Below are 27,872 nucleotides of genomic sequence, written 5' to 3'. Positions count from 1 at the left end.
GTCTGCCATCTGCAGACTGTGTATGGCATTGGCCATTGATGTGCCAGTGGCCATCGAACGTGAGCATTGGCCCACTAAAGTCAGTTACGACATCGAACTGCAGTCAGGTCAAAACCCTGGTGAGGATGACAAGCACGCAAATGAGCTTCACTGAGACGGTTTCTGACCGTTTGTGTTGAAATTCTTTGGTTGTGCAAACCTACAGTTTCATCAGCTGTCCGGTCTCAGACGATGCTGCAGGTGAAGAAGCCAGATGTTGATGTCCTGGACTGGCGTGATTCAACATGGTCTGCAGTTGTGAGGCCAGTTGGATGTACTGCCAAATTCTCTACAATGACGTTAGAGGGGGTTATGTTACGGAAATTATCATAAAATGATCTGGAAACAGCTCTGGTGGACATTCCTGCAGTCATGGAAAGGGGGATACCTAGTCAGTTGTACAACGGAATGCATTCAACTGAAATGGCCACATTTAACCTAACCTCTCTGAAGCATGCCAATTGCACGCTGTGACATTGTGTTGTGACAAAACGGCACATTGTAGTGGCCTTTTATTGTCCCCCAGCACAAGGTGCACCTGTGTAATGAGTATGCTGTTTTATCTGCTTGATATGCCACACCTGTCAGGTGGATGGATTATCTTTGCGAAGGAGAAATACTAACTAACAAGGATGTAAACAAATTTGTGCACACAATGAGAGAAATAAGCTTTTTGTGCATCTGGAAGATTTCTGGGATCTTTTATTTCAGCTCATCATACATGGGACCAACACATGTTGTTTATATTTTTGTTCAGTGTACATCAGGGTTTTAGTAAATACACTTGAAAGGTTGCTAAAAGATCCAAAGTTCAATTGCACTGTATTTGAGCTGCACTGTAGCCTAGTTGGCAATAATGGCGTGAGAGGTGGAAACCTTACCAAAGGCAAACTCTGTGCCCTACTGTATGAACTCAAGTGATGCTTTTTATAAGGGTCTATGCTGCCCTCTGCTGGCCACTTTACACCATTACAAACAGATTGTAACTAGACTAGAGCGCTCCAGTAAAAAATTGCGGGTAACCACAGATCTAGGATCAGATTACCCTAGTCTGGCAGATGCAGTCTGTGCACAGTAGCAATGTTCTGTATTTTTACACAACAACATCAAGTCGGAGGACTTAATTGTCATGGGTCTTTCAGGGTATAAGTAATTATTTAAACAATGCAAGTAATAATGAAGTAGAATATGCCGAGTTGCTCTCCCTCTCAAAAAGTGAGTGTAGTTAAAGCATGTTTTATTCAGATATCCCATCACCAGACTGGGTCATGTACAATACAATCCATCGTAAGCAATGACAGTCGACACAGTAGATTAAAATTAGTTTGTCTGTGGCATTTTAGTCTGTCATAATACAATAGTTACAAGCAACTGAGCATGAAACATTAAGTACATAAGTATATTTACAAGTATTCCTTCATGACTTCAGGCCCGCAACACACACAGGTACTGTAGGTGCTCCTGCTGCTACACCAGTAGGAAGATGGATGACAATGCACATCCCGATTCTCCACCCTTCTGCCAGTGTGCACTTGCACACTTCCCATCATTGGATTGGTGTAGGCATTGGCTGGATGAAGTTTCCACCATTGCTATATCCATGACGGGAAGTGTGCAAGTGCACATTTGGGAGAAGAGTGGACAATTGGGATGCAACCGATGGTTAGTTTTTGTGCAGTTGTAGACATGTCCTTTCTTAAACATGCTATGTCACCTTCGTTTTTTTTGTTCTGAACACATCTCAAACCAGAGCCATATCTTTAAATAGGGCTCTGCCACAAACAGGAAAATAAATTGACTTAGCTGAATGAATGTTGTTGAAAATACCTAAACAGTGTGGCTGAAGAGGTTGAAAGGTTATGGATCCATTTTCATTGAGAATCATTTCAGTCTAAAAGCAATCAAGCTTTGAAGGGAACGTGAATATTAAGTGATGTGTGTGTGTGTGTGTGTGTGTGTGTGTGTGTGTGTGTGTGTGTGTGTGTGTGTGTGTGTGTATAGTGGGCGTAATAAGGCTGTGGAGCCATCTTTAGTCAGAAAAGACAACAACTGAAGCTTCTGGGCATATGGCCCAGCGCCGTTAGGGTTTGGCCGTCATTGTAAATAACCGACTTGCCTGGTTAAAGGTTAAATAAAAAATACAACGATCTACGGTGTATTCTCTAACTTTACTCGTAGAGAACAGGCTACTCAGGTCGAATGGTGCCTGTTTAGTAAAGTTTAGACCAATGTCTGCAAGATCACATAATATTCACAGTAATCTACATAACAGAACCAAACATAGTAAAACGTTACTGTAAGACAAAAAACACCACTAGACAAAACACACAGGCAGGCTACAGTTGACACCATCTGATCTAAAATTCATTCACTGTGCATCATTCAAAACAACAGGCTACTTCAAAACACTGTATAACTCAACACCTAAATGCATTTACCCATGAAACTGATAAGAGATCAAATGGTTACTATGCAGAATTATGCCACATGGATGTTTCACCTGTAAAACTTGAAGAAATATCCTTCACTATTGAATAATGTTTCTGTTTTACAGTAATGTTATTGTATGCTATTATATTAGGTTCTGTTATGTAGAATAATGTGATCATTATGTGATCTTGCAGACATTGAGCTTTAATCTGACTATTAAAAGTAGCATCATCTGCCTGAGTAGCCTGTTCTGTGCGTAAAGTGGAGAATATACACCTGCGCAGAACGTGATCCGCACATGTGCAGAAGCTTTGGTAAGCTCCAGATCTTTTCTGGACTAAAGATCCCCAAAAGGTCAGATCCGCAGCCACTCCATAATAATAATGCATTTCAGCCAAAGTAAACATTTCAATTGGATCCTGTATAGTGGGGTGGTGTATTGCGTTGCATACCAAATATAACATGTTTCAATGGGAAAGAAAGAGGGTGGGAAGGGAGAATAGACAAGAACATTTGGTCTCCATTTTTTATTATAATCCACTTGATCAAACATTCCGGCTTCCAGAAAAAAAAGGCAGAGGAAGAGATGAAGACAGACAGGGAGAGAAGTGGAAAAGACTCCAATCTCTCCCTCTCCTACAATGTCCAAACTCAAACAAGAGCAGTTTTTCAAACTACGCAGATTTATTTGTTGAACTTCTTCATCCTCTGGTCCAGGGCAGCAAAATTTTCTTCTACCGACAGGAGATTGTCCTTCATGGTCGTCTGCACCTGGGAGGGGGGGGGGGGGATATGTTAACAGAGTCAATGCCTGTACAATAGGGGAGACCGGCGGCAATAGCGACAAGGGCCAATTTCCCCAAACAGAAACATGCTAGAATGATGAAATTCACTCAGCACATGTCCTTTTAGATTCTCTCCCCGCTTTCACCCAAATCTCACTATTTGCATGTTTTATGGGTGAAAGTAATTTTTTCCACTGGCTACATTGTTCTTACTGTCCTGAGCATAAACGTCAAAAGAATTCAAACCAAGCATCATTTAATCACTATTTTAGCTAAACATTTACATTTATCACTTGTTTATTGCTAGGCATATGGTTTTGTCATGGCTGCAAGAGTTTAGGGCAATTGTAACACTCTTTTGATTACTACATGATTCCATGTGTTATTTCATAGTTTTGATGTCTTCACTAGTATTCTACAATGTAGAAAAAACCCGGAGTAGGTGTCCAAACTTTTGACAGGTACTATATTTATCCATCCATCCATCCCACCCACCCACAATTTAAATAGTGTGCTATATTGTAGCATTGTAATGATGTTGATTGTTTTCTACCCAGGGACTACAGATTAAAATGAGCTGTCTAGCTAAATCTGGTGCAATGTACATACAGTGCATTCAGAAAGTATTCAGACCCCTTCTCTTTATCCACATTGTGACGTTATAGCCTTATTCTAAAATGAATTTAAAAAACTCAAATCTACACACAATAGCCCATAATGACGAGGTGAAACATTTTTTTTTTTGCAAATGTATTTTAAATAAAACAGAAATACCTTATTTACATACTTATTCAGACCCTTTGCTATGAGACTTCAAATTGAGTTCAGGTGCATCTTGTTTCAATTGATCAGTGAGATGTTTCTACAACTTGGAGTCCACCTGTGGTGGATTGTTTGGATATGATTGGAAAGGCACACACCTGTCTATATAAGGTCCCACAGTTGACAGTGCATGTCAGAGCAAAATCCAAGCCTTGATGTCGAAGGAATTGTCAGTAGAGCTCAGAGACAGGATTGAGTTGAGGCACAGATCTGGGGAAGGGTACCAAAAAATGTCTGCAGCATTGAAGGTCCCCAAAAACACAGTGGCCTACATCATTCTTAAATGGAATAAGTTTGGAACCACCAAGACTCTTCCTAGAGTTGGCCGTCCAGCCAAATTGAGCAATCGGGGGAGAAGGGCCTTGGTCAGGGAGCAAGAACCCGATGGTCACTGACAGAGAGCCAGAGTTACTCTGTGCAGATGGAAGAACTTTCCAGAAGGACAACCATCTCTGCAGCACTCCATCAATCCGGCCTTTATGGTACAGTGGCCAGACTGAAGCCACTCCTCAGGAAAAGGCACATGACAGCCTGCTGAACTCTTTGGCTTGAATCATGTTGAGGAAATCTGGAACCATCCCTACAGTGAAGTATGGTGGTGGCAGCATCATGCTGTGGGGATGTTTTTCAGCAGCAGAGATTGGGAGACTAGTCAGGATCAAGGGAAAGATGAACGGAGGAAAAGTACAGAAATATCCTTGAAAACCTGTTCCAGAGCGCTCAGGACCTCAGACTGGATCAAAGGTTCACCTTCCAAAAGGACAATGACCCTAAGCACACAGCCAAGACAACGCAGGAGTGGCTTCGGAAAAAGTCTCTGAATGTCCTTCAGTGGCACAGCCAGAGCCCGGACATGAACCCGATCGAACATCTCTAGAGAGACCTGAAAAAGCTGTGCAGCGATGCTCTCCAGCCAACCTCAGAGGTTGAGAGGATCTGCAGAGAATAATGGGAGAAACTCCCCAAATACAGGTGTGCCAAGCTTGTAGCGTTTTTGCTTCGTGAATATGGGGTATTGTATGTAGATTGAGCGGGGGAAAAAACATTGAATCTATTTCAGAATAAGGCTGTAACTTAACAAAATGGTCTGAATACTGTCACGATCGTCTACAGGAGAGAGAGATGACCAAGGCGCAGCGTGTGCAAAATACATCTTCTTTATTATAAGAAGGAAAACAAAACAACAAACGTGAAGCTATTAACGAACTAGTGCACACATGCAACATAGAACATAGACAATTACCCACCAATACATGATGCCTATGGCCACCTTAAATATGGCTCCCAATCAGAGACAAATGAAAAACATCTGTCTCTGATTGAGAACCACTCAGGCAACCATAGACATAGCTAGACACATTCACTCAACCATAGACTTCCCTAGAAACATTCACTCAACACAAACCCATACACTCTAACAAAATCCCCCTAGACACTACAACCACCCAAGACAAGACAAAAACACAAACATACCCCATGTCACACCCTGACCTAACTAAAATAATAAAGAAAACAAAGAATACTAAGGCCAGGGTGTGACAAATACTTTCCGAATGCACTGTAAACAAATAAATAACAGGTTCCCTTCTTTGCGAACCATTGAAAAATCTCCCTGGTGTTTGTTGTCGAATCTGTGCGTGAAATTCAGTGCTTGACTGAGAGACCTTAGAGATAATTGTATGTGTGGGGTACAGAGATGAGGTAGTCATTTAATTATCCTGTTAAACACTATTATTGCACACTGAGTCCATGCAACTTATGTGACTTGTTACGCAAATTTTGTCCTCAACTTACTTAGGCCTGCCATAATAAAGAGGTCGAATACCTAGATGAGACATTTCAGCTTTTCACTACATTTGTAAAAATGTGAGTAGGCCAGTGACACAAAAGCTCAATTTAAATAAATGTAAAAAATTTAGGCTGTAACACAACAAGATGTGGAAAAAGTCAAGGGATGTGAAGGCGCTGCACATAAAAATACCTATATATATCTTGCAAAATCATTACATATGTCTATGGTAATTCATAAACAATGAATTTTAAGTTAAGTACATGTATTTGGTTCAATGTATTGAATGGACAGGCTGTCTAGCTACACAAGAGTAAGACCTTTGTCAAAACAAAAGACAACGCACAGAAGGTGACACCATGGGGATCAAGTACGTGGACACGTTTGTCCCGGATAGACGAGAGAACTTTATTACCTTTTCCACATCATCACATTCTCCTTTTCAGCACATGGGTAAACAGACAAGTGCAGTACAGTTCAGCTCAATACACTGTGGAAGGTACAAGAGCTCAGTAGTTTAAAGGTCACATGTCAGTCCCCGCAGCAGTCCTACCAACCTGTGAGAGCAGTGTGAAATGTGTCCTACGGCAGTGTGAAAGCAGTGAGGGAGGTAGTGTTTCCTACCTGTGGGAGCAGTGTGAAATGTGTCCTACGGCAGTGTGAAAGCAGTGAGGGAGGTAGTGTTTCCTACCTGTGAGAGCAGTGTGAAATGTGTCCTACGGCAGTGTGAAAGCAGTGAGGGAGGTAGTGTTTCCTACCTGTGAGAGCAGTGTGAAATGTGTCCTACGGCAGTGTGAAAGCAGTGAGGGATGTAGTGTTTCCTACCTGTGGGAGCAGTGTTCCGTTGTCCTTCAGAGAGTTGTTGATCATCTGCTGGGTGGTGTCCAGGTGGGTCAGCAGCTGACCAAACTGCATGGCTATAGATAGACTAAGACTGGTGAGTCATGTCGTCACAGACAGACACTGCCCGTCAGAGTTAAGCAATCTGCATTACTACAGCTTCATTTACACAGGCAGCCCGATTCTGATATTTTGACCGATCAGATCTTTTGCCAATACTTGGGCAAAACATCAAATTTGGGCTGCCTGTGTAAATCGCAGCTAGCGAGTCAAGCCATCTGAATGGCTACAGGGCACAGAGAGAAACACAGAGCTACGTAGGCACTACAGACAAGCAGAGGGGATCTTGATGAAAATCAATCCAAGACAAAGTGAGGCAAATTTTGTTTGCTTGATACAATGGAAGTCCCAAAAGAGCAAAATTCTAGCCGAATCCAGTGAAACTCAAATAACAATTTGTTTGCCACAAGTATGGACACCAGGTGAGCTTGTCAGGTTATTACTAGGGTTGTGACAGTCATGGCTTTTTGGATGATTGTAATTGGCCAGCCAAATGACCACGATCTCTGTAATTTATTTATTTATCCATTATTTTGCTAGGTATGTTGACTGAGAACACATTCTCATTTACAGCAACGACCTGGGGAATAGTTACAGGGGAGAGGAGGGGGATGAATGAGCCAATTGTAAACTGGGGATTATTAGGTGACCGTGAATGGTTTGAGGGCCAGATTGGGAATTTTAGCCAGGACACCAGGGTTAACACCCCTACTCTTACGATAAGTGCCATGGGATCTTTAATGACCTCAGAGAATCAGGACACCCGTTTAACGTCCCATCCGAAAGACGGCACCCTACACAGGGCAGTGTCCCCAATCGCATTGCGGTATTTCTTTAGACCAGAGGAAAGAGTGCCTCCTACTGGCCCTCCAACACCACTTGCAGCAGCATCTGGTCTCCCATCCAGGGACTGACCAGGACCAACCCTTCAGGGTGGTATTCTGCTGGTAATAACCTTTCAAATAGCAAAACATTTTTGTTACGGCATGTGCTCCTGACTGCATGTGCTGCCATAGAAATAGAAAGGGTATCTCCATTCAAGTCAATGATTGCATAATGTGTCCCCAGAGGAGCAAAGCAGGAAGTAAAAGCAGGAAGTGTACCTATCAATACGTGAAGTGATTTGTTGATTCAACTGAGATTACAAAAAATAATAAATACATACAGTACATTCCACGTGCCACATCAGTTATCATTTGAATGAACTTATTCTATATTACATTGACATTTTCATCGCAATACTAGGCAGCCATTGCGAGTGTACAAATGAGTCTACCAGTCAAATCAGTAGGTGCCTCAGGTACTCTGGAACTGGCCTTTTAACTATACCAAAGCCTAGGACCAAGATGCATGGACAGGCAGCCTTTAGTTATGCGTTTAATGTGTTTAATTTCTCCATTGTAATTATTTCGCAACTATGGCCTATTTATTGCCTTACCTCCGTTATCCTACCTCATTTGCACACACTATATATAGACTTTTTCTACTGTATTATTGACTGTATGTTTCTTTATTCCATGTGTAACTCTGTTTTGTTGTTTGTGTCGTACTGCTTTGCTTTATCATGGCCAGGTCGCAGTTGTAAATGAGAACTTGTTCTCAACTGGCCTACCTGGTTAAATGAAGGTGAAATATATATATATATATTTTTTTAAATGCCCCCAGCCTCTGGAATAGCTTGCCAGAGAACCTGAGGGGGGCCAAAACTGTGGACATATTTAAAAGAGATTTGCTTTTCCTTCAGGTGCTTTTTAGTTGTTCAGTTTGTCATTATTTTGTCTTTTTATCTTGTTGTGTAGTAAATATTTCAGCTTTTATTTTCATTGTTAGTTTTTTCCTGTAAAGCACATTGTGTTGCATTCCATGTCTGAAATGTGCTGTATGAATAAAGCTTGATTTTATTTGTTGCTCGTTTCAGCAAGGAGCAACAAAGTTTCATCACGTTGTTAAGAGTCCGTGTTTCCGCAGAAACAGACTCAAGCCCACAAATGTCCGGCTTCCGTCACCTGTTCGTTCCCCCAACCCCGTTTTTTTTTGTTTTGATGGTTATTTTCTTTTCATGTCCTTATCCATAACCGTCAGTTACACAGTAATTGAACCGGCCCTAGTTATTACCTTGTTCATGCAACTCTTTGACAGCCATGAGCCTCTGCACCACCTGAGGCAGAGAGGTTGCCATGGTGTCCCACTTCTGCACCACGTCATACAGCTGAGACACCTGACAGACAACATAACAGTTATTGGAATAATATAAATATAATAATAGCTAATGGAACAAGTTGCAGACCAAATAATGATAAGGTTGGGGGTGAACAATATTGACTGACAGCAGAACGAGTTGCTCTGAAATGCAGTCGGAATAATTATATGGTTAGTAGTGGATTGTCAGGGTTTGATCAATAGGGCATAGTTTGTGCCAATAGTTTTTCCTGGTCAGGCCACAATTACTTTAAAAATGTTGTGTGAAATAGTCCTAACATGCGGTATAAAGTTCACATTTGAAAAGTTTGACATAAAAACCAGGTAGTTACTGACCTTGTTTTGTGTATCAGCATCTTCGATGGTTGCCTTGTGCTTTGCAATCTCATTCATCTTCCCAAGGACACTCTATACATAGACAACACAAAATCATCACATGTAAATAAAAGTGCACTATTGCAGTACGACAACGAATGGTGTTGGTTGTCAAGGTCCCTCCAGGCCTTCTGACAACTAGAAGCGGCAAGACACACAGTGTGGAGTAGGCTGAAGTTGCCCCAGACACTGATCCGTTTTGTATTTGCCCCTGCAATGGGAAAGGTGTGTCACCTGCAGTCTGGCCTCTATCTGGTCCAGAGTGGCTGAGTCCAGAGCACTGACCCGCGCCTGCAGCAGCTCCATGGTGTCCTGGGGGGTGGAGAAAAAGACAATATGGAGGAGAGAAAGAGGGAGATGGAAAGGGGGGGGGCAGTCACAAGGTTAACAGGGATTGATTGGCTTCCAATCATGACCACGAAGTGAAGTTGTGGCTATGTAGGTTGAACTTAATAATATTTAGTCATTCGGCCTCAGTACCAAACAGTGATTGATGACACAGATAGAATGTCTCAAAATCAGTCAAAGGGTTAACAGTGATTGACGATATGGGTGGAGTTCAGTACTGAAAGAAGAGTGCAGAAGAGACTCACCATGAGACTGCCTCCCTGCACCCCAGCACTCAGAGGACCCTGTTTGTCTGATCCAGAGCCCACGGCAGTCTCCAGCTCTGCAAGCCGCTTCTCCAGCTCTGCCACCTACACACAGGAGAGACAGAGAATTAACTACTAAATCATGTAACAAAGACAAATAATTTAGGCAACAGACCTCACACGCCTAACATTGCATCACCAACCCATCTAGCGCAACAGACACAACAGCTAACACTCATTGAGCTCTCTTCACTCACATGCGCATGCACACCAACTGCTGACCATTTGGCAGACACCCAGCCATGGCCCTGGGGCCCCTCACCTTGGCAGCGTCTGTGAACCTCTCCTGCTCTGGCCGGCTGTGCAGCTCATAGAGCACCACACCATCAGGAGCTTTAGCTGAGGCCTTCCGCTCCCCTGTACTCCCCCTACTGCTCCTCGCTGCCTCCAGCTGGGTTAGCAGACGCCTGGGGGTGGAGAGAAACAAATAGAGAGCAAAAGGGTGGAGAAGGGAGAGGGAGAGTAGGGAAGGAAATAACATAAGGGGGATAAGAAGATACTCTTTTACATTTGAGTCACTTAGCAGATGCTCCTATGCAGCGACTTACAGATTTATCACCTAGTCGGCTCAGGGATTCAAAACAGCAACCGTTTGGTAACTGTCCCAACGCTCTTTAACGCTAGGCTTCCTGACGCCTTTTAAGTCTTTAATACGAGCAGCGACTGCTAAGACTACGTCATATCGTCTCCCTTTCTCACAACTATGTAACCATTTGAGACTAAGATTGCGTTTGCTACCGTTTTTAATCCCTTCCTACTTCCCTCCCTGTCCTCTCACTTGGCGAGCGCTTCTTGGACCCGGAAGGGAGTCCCTTCCGCTCCCTTACTTACTTACTCGGCCAGTGCTCTGTCTGGGTCAGCTAGGTTGATATGTGCCTGTGGTCCCAGCAGAGTGTCCAGGTGGGCAGAGACCAGCTGCTGTTTGAGCTGGGCAGCTTGCTGGGCTAGGACTACTGGGGTCAGACGCTCCTCTGCACTGCTATCCTTCGTGGTCGCCTGGGGGACAGCGAGACAGATGTGAAAAGGGCAACCACTGATTTGGGGTAGGTCTAGGTCAAATGGTGTATACAGTACATGAAGGATGGTTTAAGGGATTCCTGATGTTCCTGTCTGACCTGGATAGTCTAGGCCTAGGCGGTAGGGCGTAAGGGCTAGGAAGCAAACAGGTTGCTTGGAACTGTGTCTGGGCCCTACCTGGGTGGTTTCCACCTCATGACTGAGCTCCTGGATCTCATTGACCAGCCGCTGGTACTTCTGCTGGGGGGTTTCCTTCACCCCACAGCCCTCCGCCAACTAGACAGGGAGAAAAGAGGGATTAAGTGAAAGGACAATCAGTTAACACAGTGAAGCACTTGAACAGACAGCAAATAACACACACGATTAGAAAGGAAAAAGGTCTTGCCATTGATTTGTGTTAAATATATTTATATAACTAAGATGATCAATATAAAATTCAATAATGTAGGCCCAGAGTCTACTCACGATCTCATATTCTCCAGACTCATAGCCCACTCTTTTGTTCTTACTGATACAGTCGGAGAAGTCTGGAAGAGACACATTTATTACAGGAGAAACCAGAATATTAGGCGGTTTGTGACCAATTCATGAAATGCCTGATGTCTAGGGCCAGGAGTTTTCCCTGACCCTGTTAGGCGAGCCATGAGTCTTCCTGGTCATGTGACTGAGGTCAACTGCTCTGCATATAGACTATATAATAATAACAAGAATAAGATACAATATGCAGGAAAGGTTCTTCCAGGTCAGGTCGTGTGGTGAGGGGAAAACTACTGCCCCTACAGTACATTTGGGAAAAGTATTCAGACCCCTTCATTTTCCATATGTTGTTACGTTACAGCCTTATTCTAAAATGGATCAAATCAAATCCTCAATCTACACACCATACGCCATAATGACAGAGCAAAAAGAGATGTAGACATTTTTTGCAAATGTATTAAAAAACTAAACTGAATTATCACATTTACAGAAGTATTCAGACCCTTTACTCATCACTTTGTTGAAGCACCTTTGGCAGCGATTACAGCCTCGGGTTTTCTTGGGTATGACACTACAAGCTTGGCACACCTGTATTTGGGGAGTTTCTCCCATTCTTCTCTGCAGATCCTCTCAACCTCTGAGGTTGGCTGGGGAGCGTCGCTGCACAGCTATTTTCAGGTCTCTCTAGAGATGTTCGATTGCGTTCATGTCCGGGTTCTGGCTGGGACACTCAAGGACATTCAGAGACTTGTCCCGAAGCCACTCCTGCGTTGTCTTGGCTGAGTGCTTAGGGTCGTTGTCCTGTTGGAAGGTGAACCTTCGATCCAGTCTGAGGTCCTGAGCGCTCTGGAACAGGTTTTCAAGGATCTTTCTGTACTTTGCTCCGTTCATCTTTCCCTTGATCCTGACTAGTATCCCAGTCCCTGCTGCTGAAAAACATCCCCACAGCATGATGCTACCACCGCCATGCTTCACCGTAGGAATGGTGCCAGGTTTCCTCCAGATAAGACGCTTGGCATTCAGGCCAAAAAGAGTTCAATCTTGGTTTCATCAGACCAAAGAATATTGTTTCACATGGTCAGAGTCCTTTAGGTGCCTTTTGGCAAACTTCAAGTGGGCTGTCACGTGCCTTTTACTGAGGAGTGGCTTCTGTCTGGCCATTCTACCATAAAGGCCTGATTGGTGGAGTGCTGCAGAGATGGTTGTTCTTCTGGAAGGGTCTCCCATCTCCACAGAGGAACTCTGGAGCTCTGTCAGAGTGACCATTGGGTTCTTGGTCACTGACCAAGGCCCTTCTCCCTCGATTGTTATTTTGGCCGCTCAACGAAAAGTCTTGGTGGTTCCAAACTTTTTCCATTGAAGAATGTTGGCCACTGTGTTCTTGGGGACTTTCAATGCTGCAGACATTTTTTGGTACCCTCCCCAGATCTGTGCCTGGACACAATCCTGTCTCTGAGCTCTACGGACAATTCCTTCAACCTCATGGCTTGGATTTTGCTCTGACATGCACTGTCAACTGTGGGACCTTATCTAGACAGGTATGTACCTTTGCAAATCATGTCTAATCAATTGAATTTACCACAGGTAAAGTTATAGAAACATCAAGGATGATCAATTGAAACAGGATGCACCTGAGTTCAATTTTGAGTCTCATAGCAAAGGGTCTGAATACTTATGTAAATAAGGTAACCGTTATTTGTTTTTGCAAAAAACAATATTTAAAACAACTGTTTTCGCTTTGTCATTATGGGGTATTGTGTGTAGATTGAAGATGGACAAAAACAATTTCATGCATTTTAGAATAAGGCTGTACCTTAAAATGTGGAAAAAGTCAAGGGGTCTGAATACTTTCCCCGAATGCACTGTATATCATGCCTGGACATCCAGCTGTTGGATGTAGTAGACTGACCGAGTCCTTTAGTACTGACGCGTTTGTCCTTGAACTTGTCGTAAGCTGCATTAGGGTTGACCACGATCCTCTCCACACTGTCACTGCACAACTCTTCCTGTTATGGAGGGAGGCACCCAGAGAGAATGCATGGTCAGATATACCACAGGAATACACAACAGACACAGGCTGCATCTCAGCTCTCTTTATACTATTGAGATGCAGCCATATTCTTCACTTTCTCGTCTCCAATCCACTCAGAGATCTTACCAGCCAATCTCGGCAAAGTCGCAAATGTACATGGTTTGGGAATAGAGAGGTCTGCGAGTGGATCTAGGGCAAAATTATTCTTAAGGCTTGATTCCCATTTGATTGATAGATTGATGGGGATTTCTGCTGTTGGTGTTCTAACCATGGGCCATCTATCACACTGGCTCTTTAAATATGATCTGGGAACTAGTCCTTTGCATCTGTACAACCAGAACCATTAGATATGTGTACATCCAGCCTCAGAGACAATTCATTTATTTTACAGGGCCCATGCACCAGATTCTAGCTACAAAACTAATTGTCAACCGTAGTCTATAACAGTCAATACATTATTCCAGTCACAGAGATACAGCTCAATGAAGAGTTTATTCACACAGTTTGAAAGAGGACCCCTGTGAGATGCCAATCAACGACAGCTCCAACTCTCTCTCTCTCTCACACACACATATTCAGTTGGAGAAACCAGTCTATTCTCCAGGAAGGAAAACCGAGATGGCTGATTTATGATTTGATCGGGAAAAGAGAAACAATTTAATCATGAACACAAAGTTATGAAGGTATGGCATGTATGGTTTCAACTGGGTCTACAAATCAACCTTCTTGAGGGCAGGGGGCAGTATTGGGAAATTCGGATGACTGACGTGCCCAAAGTAAATTGCCTGTTACTCAGGCCCCGAAGCTAGGATATGCATATAATTGGATAGAAAACACTCTGAAGTTTCAAAAACTGTTAAAGTAATGTCTGTGAGTATAACATAACTGATATGGCAGGTGAAAACCCGAGGAGAATCCATACGGATTTCTTTTTTTTTTTTTGGTTCTGCCCATTCAAATCCTTGTTATTGGGGAAATCAAAGGAATACCTCACATATTGCAGTTCCTAGGGCTTCCACTAGATGTCAACAGTCTTTAGAAAGAGTTTCAGGCTTGTTTTTTGAAAAATGAGCTAGAATTTGTAGTTTTTCTAGGTGGCTCCCATTTTGGCTGTAGTATTATGGCGCGCGTGGATGAGGGCACTCACTTTGTTATTTATCTCTGGTAATGAACATACTATTCTCCATCTTAAATGTTATAGTTTATATACATATTAGGGTACCTGAGGATTGATTAGAAACGTTGTTTGACTTGTTTGGACGAAGTTTATTGGTAACTTTTGGGATTCCATTGTATGCATTTTGAACTTTGTATTACTGAATCAAGCACGCAAACTAAACTGACTTTTTTGGGATATAAAGAAGGACTTTATCGAACAAAACGACCAATTGATTTGTAGTTGGGACCCTTGAGATTGCAAACAGAGGACGATCTTCAAAGGTAAGTGATTTATTTTATCGCTATTTCTGACTTTTGTGTCACCTGTGCTGGTTTGGAAAATGTTTCTAATGCTTTTGTGTGTGGGGCGCTGTCCTCAGATAATCGCATGGTATGCTTTCGCCGTAAAGCCTTTTTGAAATCTGACAAAGCGGGTGGATTAACAAGAAGTGAAGCTTTTAAATGATGTAGGACACTTGTATTTTCATGAATGTTTAATGTTACGATTTTGTATTTTGAATTTGGCGCGTCCGATTTCACCGGATGTTGTCGAATTTGATCCCGCTAGCGGGTTTTCCCCACTAATTAAACAAGCTCTTTATTGACCAATGAAATGGAACAACACTAATTGTGTAAGAGGGTGTGAAGAGAATGTGGATGGAAAATTAACATCGACTCTGGGGTATCCAAGAACGACTACGCTACATGAAAATGAACCGCATGCACAGCTGACTGATGGAAGCTTTGGGGGTTTAAACCTTAGGAAAATGGTAAGGGGGAGCGAAGAATACAGTAGCATGAAACCCACAGCACATCATATGGTAGAGTTTGGTTTTAGTTTCAGCCTTTAGCTTATTTAGTAGTCAGAGTTTCTCCTGTGGCTTTGGTCTTTCATCTCTGCATGACTTCTATGAGATCAGCTATTACCTGTTAATAAATCCATCCGTGACATGCATCTACTCATTGGAAGAGTCAGACTCCTATCATTAGTTGTTCCGGGAACCTACGACTAATCAAACTTGAAGAGCATCATTCTAGATCCTCAGGCAACTGTGCACTAGGTTGAGTATGAAGTCATCAATGTGTCTAAGGTTCAAATGATCAGCTCACATCAAAGGGGGCCATGGGATTAATCACCACTAGTAAAGACAGACACACACAGTACAGAGATGCATGCAACAGACTGACAAGTAGATGCTAGGAGGAAGGGAGGGAGGGGTAAGGCAGTCAGTCACTGAGGATCTTACCAGCTCCGTGGGTTCCCAAAGAGAGTTAGAGAAAGAGGAAGACCATGGGGGGGGGGGGGGGGGTAGAAAAGAGAGAGAAACACAGATTAATGTGGTTATCACATGCCATGCACAACAGTAGCAGCCAGCCCGTCACTGCCAAGAAAGAGAACAGTGTTCTGAGCTAGGCTGACCGTCTGATCATCATGACGTCGCGGTTCACTCTCTCTCTCTCTCTCTCTCTCTCTCAGCCCCACAGAGCCTGCGCTGTGGTTACTGTGATACATTAGCAGCATTGGTTATAGGCTGCTGACATCACAAATCATACAGTACACACACACACACACACACACACACACACACACACACACACACACACACACACACACACACACACACACACACACACACACACACACACACACACACACACACTGAATTGTATATGCTGTATGTGTGACTGATATCCTGTGTGTGTAGGCAACATATGCCCTGAGCCCCTCACTATTTACTGAAGCCTCTAATCCTGCACTTGGTATTGTTAGCATCATGTAGTCAGTGGAAGGAGGGGATTGTCCGGAGGGAAAAGCAATTTCTGAGCCCCCAAGTCAAAGATGAGATGGTTAGAAAGAAAATAGGTTTAGCGCCATGGGATGAGGTAAATAAACTCAACACCCATCCATTAAGAACCTGTGCGAGTATGATGAAATCCCGATGGTCATAGATATTAAAAGTAGGCCAGTGCAAATCTGCAATTTACATTCTGAATGGTTTAGAGTGTTGTTGCAGTATTACACCTAGTGTTTGATTAGCAACGTAGTCAGTAACGATCTTTAGTTAGTAAGCTTCTGTTAACATGTATACTGCTACGAACGGGGGCGAAGGGATGTTAAAACAAGTACAGTGGCAGATCTCTTATCAGCACACACAATAACAGAGACATCTTAGATTCAATGTCCTCTGACGTGCTACAACTCTATGTCGAGGTGAAAACGGAGGATTATTAGGCCTACTAAACGTCTTGCATGAACACTAATCAATGAAAAACACCACTCCCTACAAAAGTGAGAAACCATTTGGCCACATTACAAAAGTGAGAAACCATTTGGCCACATTACAAAAAAAAGATTAATAAAACTGAATTGATACAGAATAATGGGACACATTACATCATCCTGTAAGTAGGCTATTCTCAATTTCCACCAAATTTGAAGAGGGGAAAAAAAAGGGGACATGAAGGATTTACAACACATGCAGTTGACCGCACTGAGACAAAAATAACCTCTTACTTGTACAAACTAGCCTCCCAGGAGGGGTGGGTGGGGAGAGGAGGCAAAAACAAGACACGCGGCGGGAGGGGTACGGTTTGGGATATGGGAGGGAAACCACTATTAGGTTGTAGTGGGAGTCAGACAACATTTACGTATGTTCCACAGCAGACTTGATCCATGAGCCAGCACGATGATACAGAGACGCTAATCAATCAACGAAACAACCAACCACTCTGCATCGTGCAGTGGTTATCATAGAGGAAGTCATGCTGCTACGCCACAACAGATGATTCCAAAACTGTATTTGGGGGTCGAAACTCTCCCTTTCGCTCTCCACAATCCCTTCTTTCCTCTCTCCTCCGACTTTCACTCACCGACTCAAACTGTGCCTGGTCATCTTCTATACATCTGGCTCGTTGGACGCCTATGAATACAAAATCATTCAATCAATCAATATTACATTAACATCGCTAGCTACTTGTGTTCTGATTAAGTGATAAAGGCCAAGAAGCCGGTGTTTGGAGGGCACTGGCACGGGTGTTAGGCCCGAGATGAAGTCGAGTTGCCATTTAGTTTCCTTGTTGCGATAGCATAAATTGTGACAAAATATAAATAATTGTCAATTGACAAATAATTTTCCATACTCTGTTGTTTAAGACTGTCAAAATTCTAAATGATCAATCATTCGCAATGCTTAATTTGATATTTAGTTTCCTCATTTGTGTTACCGTTTTCGACCTGTGTTGATTGTCAAAAACTGTGGGTGGGGTTTCGGTAATGTGAGGTGGAAGAGAGGTTAAGTTGCCTGTGCATGCCACCAACTGTCACTTTCAGTTTAAAAATATATATGTCAAATAGAAATCAAAACTGGATAGTCTTCAGAGATAGAAGGGAGCGGTTGAGGGTAGCTGAAGGATGGGACTAAAAACAAACAAAAGATAACTAAATGTAAAATATACTGTGTCCATGAAATGTATAATAGGCATCTACTGCCAGCTTATACATGCTAAGTGTTGTTGTCCATTAGGTTACTCCAATTAGGGGAGGGATGGTAGAGTTAGGGGCAAATATAAATACAAAATATATTTTTTTTTAACTATTACATTGATAGAAGCCACAATCTGCAATACTAAAGCTGGTAAAATGGGCTAAGGAACTGAAGTTGGGTCTTGAAGAAACACCATCAGTGTGTGCTCTGCAAGCAATGCAGCGGATGATGAGTGTGGTGAACGGATAGATGTGATTATAGACAGAGAGGAAGAAGAAAAACAGAGTGTAGTGGGAAGATCTATGTTGAGGAAGAATGGCGTCAGGCATGATAAAGAACGATCTGGACCAGTAGGAGTGACATTTGGATGATCCACTTGTGGTTTCAGCATGGGTGAGAAAGGAGTTGGGGGCATTTGAATCAGTGAAGGTAATGTTAGGATTTATGTTTATGCACTATAGCCCGCTACCATATTGTTTGAAGATGAATATTGTTTTGTTACACACACACACACACACACAAACAATGCAGATGTGTGTATGTGTGTAAAGACCTGAGCAACATGGAGTGACATGCTATAAAAGCTGTGGTCAATCTGGAGAGGGGAGGGGTGCATATCTCCAGGCCAACCAGGGAGGGTAGAACACTGGACAATACCATATTAGGAACTGTTTGAGTGTAGGATCTGGGGGGAGACACAAGACGGATCTAATCTACGCAACGACCAGATGCGGACAGATGAGAGCACCAAGGGACCGGGACCAGTCTGAGTGCCAGCGATAGGCTGAGCAAAGTTTAAACCGCGCTCAGCCTCTACTGTGATAGGCCAACGGACGGGTTGGAACTAAAGCTGTCATAGTATAAAAACTGTTGTTTGAGCACATTCCAGAGTTCTCTGTTTTACCCTGCGCGGTGATACAGCGAACCTGTATATGCGAAAATTGCATTTGCCATTTATTGCTTGCGCTAATTAAACATAATTAAAGAAAGTTAGCAGACCTTGCTTTTTATTTATCCTGATACCGGATTCGAATAACGCAGCGCTCACAGTAACCTGTAGTGGATTTGTGATATTTGTTTGTGTTTCTTCTGACCAGAGGGAGCCAGCGCTCCATGTCAAGTGGTCACGCAAATTGGGTCAAGATCTGTTTCTTGATTAGCTCTTAGGAACAGGGCACCATTTTAAAGGAATGATTTCTGTGGTAGCATTAAGTGTGGAGGTGGAGCAATTGAAGTTGAAAATTCCTGGTGTTTGTGACGCCCGCTGGTTGGTGCGACGTAGAACCGGTGGGGAGCGAGGTGAAACAGAGGAGTCCTTGTCAGTCCTTTTGAGTTGAGTCTCTACCAGATAGTCCTGTTAGGATATTTTAGATATCCTGTTTGGACTTTTGTGCAGAATCCACCGCGCTGTTTCATGTGCAACTTTATGGTCATGTTGGAGGAGGGAGATTCCAAGAGATTCCAAGATGTGGGAAGTGTGCAGGAGGGCATGGGACAGAGGATTGTGTCGTTTCGGTGGATAAAGTTGTGCGTGTCAACTGTAGGGTTGCTCATGTTGCTGGGGATCGGAAGTGTCCGGTGCGAGAGAGGCAGGTTGAAGTGGGCAGTCAGAATAGAGCAGAAGGTGACCTTTGCTGAGGCAGTATAGAAAGTGGAGGAGGATGGGTCAAGTGTAAGGCATCCCAGAGATGTAGTAGATTTGTGCCAGCACAGAAGGATAGGGAAACGAGTGAGTTATGCTTCAGTAAGGTTGGCTTCTTAGCGTTCATAGCAATGGTTATCAACTGTACCACAGAAATGGAACGTATATCACAGAGAATAGATATTGTGGTGGCAGCTGCAGAGAAGTATCTGGGTATACGAGATTTGACTTCAGAAGAGTTACAGCGTGTGTTGAGGGATGATGTCCTGTCCTCCCAGGTCATTGGCATGGTGCAGGAGCAGATGGGGTCTAAGTAGTGGAATGGGGTAGTGGGTTTTTAATGAGTGTAGGTGGCAGCTGCAGAGGAGTACGAGATCTTACTGCAGAAGAGTTTATGGGGTGATGATAATTTTTTTTGTATAGTGGTATATAGGTTTAGGGTTGGTTGGTGGTGCACAAGAATAATGAAGGGAATTTAATGTAGGTAGGCCGTGCCTGGCCTCACACTTTAGTACAGTAGGTGGCGTTGTATGCCCCTTTAAGATAGATGTGATCCACCAACCCAATCCGAAAGAAGAACAGAGGCGTGTGTGAGACTACGCAATGCCGATTCCAGTCGCCCGATTTCCAAAACGTCTGCTAAAAGACAAACTACCATAGCCGCATCCTTTTCAAACGTAATCCCTTATGACAAGAAAAGTTTGAGGTGGAAGGAGATAACGGAAGCAGTGACCTATTACATAGCGACAAATATGGTCCCAATCTTTACAGTAGAAAAGCCAGGCTTTAAAAAGCTGCTAGGTACCGCGGCTACACTTCTCCGGGGTGGTTACAATTTGTGAAAGGGTTGTGATTGGTGGATAACCTCTGTGCACGTGTTAGTACAGTTGACCACAAATATCAGCTGCCAAGCCGCAAGTATTTCACAGAAGAAGCGCTGCCGCTATTATACACAACTACCCGCAAAAGAGTCGCAGAGAAGCTGGCTAGTGTTTCTTATTTCTCCACCTGGTCGAGCAGAACGTCAGAGCCATACATACATTTGACAGTCCACAACATAAAAGAAGACTGGAAATTACAAAATGTCTGAATCCAGACATATTTTTTATATACGTATATATACATATTTTTTAATAATATTTTTTCTTATTTTTTTCAACTTTTTAAATATATATATTTTTATATATATATATATATATATATATATATATATATATTTCTGAATCCAGACATCTTACTTCCCCAGTGATCATACGGGTGACGTAATAGCCCGGGGTCTCAATGACTCTCTGTCAACGTGGAAGATGAGCAAAGACTGACAGGTGTGCATGACAACTGAGAGCGGGAGCAACATGATAAAAGCATTGCGCTTCAACTGGACCCACCTGCAGTGCTTGGGCACAGGCTTCACCTCGCCATCGGTAAGTGTGACATTGGATAATTAAAGTGCATTCAAAAAAAGTTATGTTCAGGCCAGCTGTAGGGTAATGTGTTAGTAGTTGTGTCATTCTGCCAATCCAATAGCAAATAACCACAGGCTGTTTTAATTATAACAACTAAATTATTACATTTTCAATCAAAATGATTATATAAATTACATAGTCAAACAGCTATGTAACATTCCAAAACAATAGAAGAGACGTGTAGGTGGGTGGTGTTGGTTTGACAGGTCAACTGAATGCTGTACTTGTCACATTATTGAAAAATGCTGCCATTCCTAGAATCCTTTCTTCATTACTTGCAGAAAATGGTGTGAAAGACCCACGAGTTGACCGTGCCATTGGGTTGTGCAAGAAGGTGGTCAGCACCTTTTCCTTCAGCTGGAAGAAGAGAGAGACTTGTCTGTAGTACAGGCTGAGCTCAGTCTACCCACCCACCAGCTCATCAGAGTCCCCAACCAGGTGGGGGTCAAGACAGAAGATGATAGAACGAATCCTGGAACAAGAAAAGGCCATAGCCCGAGTCCTGGTCTCAGAGAAGAAAAGCAGGCACCTGTTGCCCAACTATCAAGATATTGACGTGTTGGGAGTCCGTGAACAAAGTCATAGGCCCATTACAGGAATTCACCGACGCGCTGTCTGGGGAGAACTACGTTAGCGTCTCCTACCTCAAGCCTGGGCTTAAACCTGTTCAACAGCAGCCTCCTGCAGCCAGAGGAAGGTGAGGGCACGCTCACAAGGAAAATCAAGAGTGCCACACTACAGTATCGCAACGACACGTAAGAAGATTTGCCATAGTTGAACTCCCTGATATGGCCTCACTGGTCGATCCCCGGGTTCAGGACAACATATATTGCAGATGACAAGATTGAGAGCATCAAACAAAGAGCTGTTTTGGAGCTGAAGTCTCTGCTAGCTGAGGAAAGCACACGTCCACCTGGCACAACTGTGCACCAAGAAGAAGAAAGTGAACCTGTGTCTAAGAAGGGCAAGAAAACACTTGCAAGCTTCTTCAAGAAGACAGCGCTGTCTGGCCCACAGTCAGAGGAGGACAACATAACAACTGAGCTGTCAAGATACTTGATGATGTCCCCTGACACAGACCCAGACAAAGACCCACTTGAGTGGTGGAGGCTCCATGAGGCCAACTTCCCAAGACAGAGTAAGCTTGCTAAAAAAGTACCTGTCCATTCCTGCTACAAGTGCCCCTTCGGTGTTTGTTTCCAGAAACTTGTGAAGAACAAAGTAAAGGAAGATATTTTGTTTGACAGAATTTTACACTTTGATTTATTATTGTGCAAATTCTTCTTAGGGATACATTTTTTCATTTTTTATTTGATTTGCATACAATGATGACAGCTTGGCAAGCAGTGTTGTTCTTTTGTCTTGCACAAATGGGCCTTGAGGCCTTGTATATTTTTTTAGAAAAACATTTCTATTAAGTATTATGTCTTGGCCTTTAATTTCTTTAGAGAAAAACAAGAAAAATCGAGATATTGTGAATCGTCCAAACCCCTGAAAAAAAAAAAGTACATTTTACTTTTAGGCTTCAAAGACTAATGGCCGAAGGGGTCCTTCTTCCTCACACACAGTCAGTGTTAATAATAAATACAAATACACACACCAAAAATATAAAAACGCAACATGCAACAATTTCAAATACCTAATCTTGTTACAGTTTATATAAGGAAATCAGTCAATTGAAATAAATTCATTAAGCCCCAATCTATGGATTTCACGTGACTGGGCAGGGGGCAGGCCCAGCCAATCAGAATGACAAAAAGGGCTTTATTACAGACAAACACTCCTCAGTTTCATCAGCTGTCCGGGAGACTGGTCTAAGATGATTCCGCAGGTGAAGAAGCCGGATGTGGAGGTCCTCAGCTGGCGTGGTTACACGTGGTCTGCGGTTGAGGCCGGTTAGACGTACTGCCAGGTTCTCTAAAACGACGTTGGAGGCAGCTTACGGTAGAGAAATCAACATTTAAATCTCTGGCAACAGCTCTGGTGGACATTCCTGCAGTCAGCATGCCAATTGCACGCTCCCTCAAAACTTAAGACATCCGTGGCATTGTGTTGTGTGACAAAACTGCACATTTTAGAGTGCCCTTTTACTGTCCCCAGAACAATGTGCACCTGTGTAATGATCATGCTGTTTAATCAACTTCTTGATATGCCACACCTGTCAGGTGGATGGATTATCTTGGCAAAGGAGAAATGCTCACTAAAAAGGATATAAACAAATTGGTTCACAATTTTAGAGAAATATGTTTTTTGTGCGTATGGAACATCTGGGATCTTTTTTCAACTCATGAAATATAGGACCAACACTTTACATGGTGCATTTTATATTTTTGTTATATTTTGGTCCCATGTTTCATGAGCTGATATAAATGATCCCAGAGATGTTCCACATGCAAAAGCTTATTTCTCTCAAATGTTGTGCACGTACCTGTTAGTGAGCATTTTTCCTGCAGTTGTCACACAATGCCACAGAGGTCTCAAGTTGAGGCAGCGTAATTGAATGTTAATTTCTCTACCATAAGCCGCTCTCCAAAATTTGGAGAATTTGCCAGTATGTACAACCAGCCTCACCGCAGACCACATGTAGCCACAACTGCCCAGGACCTCCACATCCTGTGTCTTTACCTGCGGGATCATCTGGGACCAGCCACCCGGACAGCTAATTGAACTGAAAAGTATCGGTCTGTAATCACACCCTTTTGTGGGGAAAACCCTCACTCTGACTGGCTGGGTGGGTGGGCCTATGCCCTCCCAGCACAACCCATGGCTGTGCTCCTGCCCATTAATGTGAAATCCGTAGATTAGGGCCTAATAAATGTATTTAAATTAACTGATTTCCTTATATGAACTAACTCACTAAAATCATTGAAAATTCTGCATGTTGCAGTTATTATTTTTGATCAGTATAGATACTAGCCATCATTACTAGTAGCTTGCAGCAAGCATAATGTCCCGTCTGTCTCCCCGTGTCCCCTCCCTCAACCGCCTTGCTCACCGGCGGGCCTAGCCAGCATAGCAAAGATTATATCCTGAATAACTCAGATAAACACAGCAAAAAAAGAAACATCCTCCCACTGTCAACTGCGTTTATTTTCAGCAAACTTAACATGTGTACATATTTGTATGAGCATAACAAGATTCAACAAATGAGATAGGAATCTGTTCTTAACTTGGCTAGTTAAAACAAATATATATATGTACCAGGTATAAGGTCATTTTTGGATTATGGGTGTATGTGGATCGGCAGCCAAAACAGTACTACAGCGCCTGGAAAGGATACAGTCTAGGACCCAGAGATGGTGTGTGGGGGCCTTCAAGAGACACCTGTTGAGGCATTGCAGGTGGATACAGGGATGCAAACTAGTCACATTTCAGCAAAATGTCTGCGTTTTTAAATCCAAAATAGGTAACCAACGTGATTCGTGTAGATCCGATGATGGGAAAAGTTTGGGGGTGGGGCTCTGGATCACTACTGGCTGTAAGCGAATGAGTGATGCGGGTTTGGAGCAATACTGGCTGTACCCAAGGCTCAGCCAATCGTTCACATAACAGAATGCAGCTGAAGAGAGAAGAGAACCAATTTGCTAGTTACACCACCAGTGTACGCTCTGGTAAGACAGCGGAGAGTGGAAAGGCAGTTTGTCAGTTTGGCACAGCAGCGTGTCCCCTGAACGATAACGAAGAGGTAGGTGAGAAGCCTGATGACGGAGACGGGGGTGAGAAGGTGATGAAGCGTACTTCATGAGTTGTAACCGAAAAACAACTGGCATTTGGAAAGTTGAGGTGAGGGGGAAAGTGTTGTGGAACAAGAATAGTTAGCGTCTTGCTAGCTGGATCGAATTCTCCGTTATCTGGCCAGATAAATATTGAGCAACATCAGCTAACTTAGCTGATCAAATAATTGAGTTTATGGTGTGAATTTTAGCTCTAATCAAGTCAGACAGATAGCTAGCTAACGTTACAACATCAGATTAGCTAACGTAAGTAACCTAACCAATTCGCTATAATATTACCTGTTATACGAATTCTTGCCGTTCCTAAAGTTCTAATGTTAGTTTCTCACTGGACCCTGGCAATCTGTGTGAAATGTTAACTAGCTAACGAACTACATAACTAAATACTATCTGTGAGCTAATGTTTTCCCTCTACAGCATGTGGTTAATTTTCAGAATGAGAGAATTAGGTGAAAATGAGGCATTGCTTGTTAAACAAGTGGATTCAGGGATGAAGTGTAGGTGGAGCTGGCTTAAACTGGATGCCGCTATAGAGGTGAAACGAACACCACACACACTTTCCCTCTCTCACTATGGTGGATAAAAAGGAGTATGCCAGATGTACTCTCTGCCTGAAAGAGATCAATTACACCAACAAAGGGTCTCATGCTCTGCTGGCACATTGTAGAACAGATGTACACAGGCAGAAAGTGTACAATGTAATAACGTGCAGTGTACAGTGGCAAGAAAACGTATGTGACCTGGATTTCTGCATACATTTGTCATAAAATGTGATCTGATCTTCATCTAAGTCACAGGAATAGACAAACACGGTGTGCTTAAACTAATATCACACAAATTGTATTTTTCTTGTCTATATTGAATACATAATTTAAACATTCACAGTGTAGGTTGGAGAAGTATGTGAACCCCTAGGCTAATGACTTCTCCAAAAGCTAATTGGAATCAGGCGTCAGCAAACCTGGAGTCCAATCAATGACACAAGATTGGAGATGTTGGTTAGAGCTGCCCTGCCCTATAAAAAAATACTCACAAAATGTGAGTTTTCTATTTACAAAAAGCATTGCCTGATGTGAACCATGACTCGAACAAAAGAGATCTTAGAAGACCTAAGACTAAGAATTGTTGACTTGCATAAAGCTGGAAAGGGTTACAAAAGTATCTCTAAAAGCCTTGATGTTCATCAGTCCACGGTAAGACAAATTGTCTATCAATGGAGAAAATGCAGCACTGTTGCTACTCTCCCTAGGTGTGGCCGTCCTGCAAAGATGACTACAAGAGCACAGCACAGAATGCTCAATGAGGTTTAGAAGAATCCTAGAATGTCAGTTAGAGACTTACAAAAATCTCTGGAACATGCTAACATCTCTGTTGACGAGTCTACGATACATAAAACACTAAACAAGAATGGTGTTCATGGGAGGACACCACAGAAGCCACTGCTGTCCCAAAAAACGTTGCTGCATGTCTGAAGTTGGCAAAAGAGCACCTGGTTGGTCCAAAGCACTACTGGTAAAATATTCTGTGGAAAGATGAAACTATAGTTTAGTTGTTTGGAAGGAACACAACACTATGTGTAGAATAAAAATGCACAGCACACCAACATCAAAACCTCATCCCAACTGTAAAGTATGGTGGAGGGAGCATCATGGTCTGGTGCTGCGGAAAAATTAATTCCAAAGTTTATCAAGACATTTTGCAGAAGGATAGAAGGCTATCTGTCTGTCAATTGAAGCTCAACAGAAGTTGGGTGATGCAACAGGGCAATGACCCAAAACACAGAAGTAAATCAACAACAAAATGGCTTCAACAACAAAATGGCTTCAACAGAAGTGGCATAGTCAGAATCCTGACCTCAACCCGATTGAGATGCCGTGGAATGACCTCAAGAGAGCAGTTCACACCAGACATCCCAAGAATATTGCTTAACTGAAACAGTTTTGTAAAGAGGAATTGTCCAAAATTCCTCCTGGCCGTTGTGCAGGTCTGATCCGCAACTACAGAAAATATTTGGTTGAGGTTATTGCTGCCAAAGGAGGGTAAACCAGTTCACATACTTTTTCTACCATGCACTGTGAATGTTTACACAGTGTGTTCAATAAAGACAAACAAATGCATAATTATTTGTGTTATTAGTTTAAGCAGACTGTGTTTGTCAATTGTTGTGACCTAGATGAAGATCAGATTACATTTTATGCCCAATTTATCCAGGTAATTCCAAAGGGTTCACATACTTTTTCTTGCAACTGTAGCCCAAAGATATTACTTTTGTTTTGTTGAACTTGACATACTATAACAGGGGGATTATTACATTTTTTACTCAGTGAACGTTATTTTTGCACATGTATCCTTGTGCACTTGATCGATGTCTACTATAGTGGTCACTATAGAGAAAAAAAGTTAATGCCTGTTTGTTTCATTCTATTTAAGATGTTTTTTCCCCCCCCAAGTGCAATATTTAGATGTGTGTGGTCACAAGCATCTTATTATAAAGGCTATCAACGCTAACTGCAATATTAATATTGTTTATTCTGTGGACTTGAATGTAATTTGTAGTAAAGTCTAGGTAACAAATATATATTTTTTGCTATGAGTTAGGATCACATTAACCACTTTATTTTACACAGAGACTGATAATGTAGATCATATTATTTGGGGTTTAATTAGTACACAGTTAAAAACTGCATTTCAAGAAGGGATCCAGTCTAAATCACTAGAATTTTGTATTTCTTTTTTATCCACCTAGCTCACTAGTTCGCCCCCCTGTGGATAGTGGTCAACTGCAACGGAGGATAAGGCAGGACAAACTTGCATTAGCGTACTGGGCGAGGTTGAAAGGTGGTTCAGAAGGTACGGCAACTGGAGAATGCTG

The 27,872-nt window shown here is 42.7% G+C and overlaps 1 protein-coding gene across 9 annotated transcripts in view; it reads right to left on the bottom strand.

The window, feature by feature from the left end:
- Window positions 1-1,230: 1,230 nt before the first annotated feature.
- Window positions 1,231-27,872, bottom strand: part of LOC139535373 (dynactin subunit 2-like) — a 29,161-nt gene continuing 2,519 nt past the window's right edge. The window contains exons 2-13 of one of the 9 annotated variants that reach the window (XM_071334721.1): window positions 17,548-17,597; window positions 13,362-13,492; window positions 11,475-11,536; window positions 11,187-11,285; window positions 10,828-10,988; window positions 10,255-10,399; window positions 9,933-10,037; window positions 9,574-9,651; window positions 9,301-9,372; window positions 8,881-8,983; window positions 6,691-6,782; window positions 2,982-3,240 (exon numbers count right to left, since the gene is read on the bottom strand). In XM_071334721.1, the coding sequence (XP_071190822.1) occupies window positions 3,154-3,240; window positions 6,691-6,782; window positions 8,881-8,983; window positions 9,301-9,372; window positions 9,574-9,651; window positions 9,933-10,037; window positions 10,255-10,399; window positions 10,828-10,988; window positions 11,187-11,285; window positions 11,475-11,536; window positions 13,362-13,492; window positions 17,548-17,570 (1,158 nt within the window). In that variant the 5' untranslated portion in view covers window positions 17,571-17,597 and the 3' untranslated portion in view covers window positions 2,982-3,153. The other 8 variants (XR_011667112.1, XM_071334717.1, XM_071334720.1 and 5 more) reach the window with 8 other exon arrangements.

The sequence above is a fragment of the Salvelinus alpinus genome, chromosome 12 (genome assembly GCF_045679555.1).
Source record: "Salvelinus alpinus chromosome 12, SLU_Salpinus.1, whole genome shotgun sequence".
Classification (NCBI taxonomy): domain Eukaryota; kingdom Metazoa; phylum Chordata; class Actinopteri; order Salmoniformes; family Salmonidae; genus Salvelinus; species Salvelinus alpinus.
This window is presented reverse-complemented; position numbering and strand designations above follow the sequence as displayed.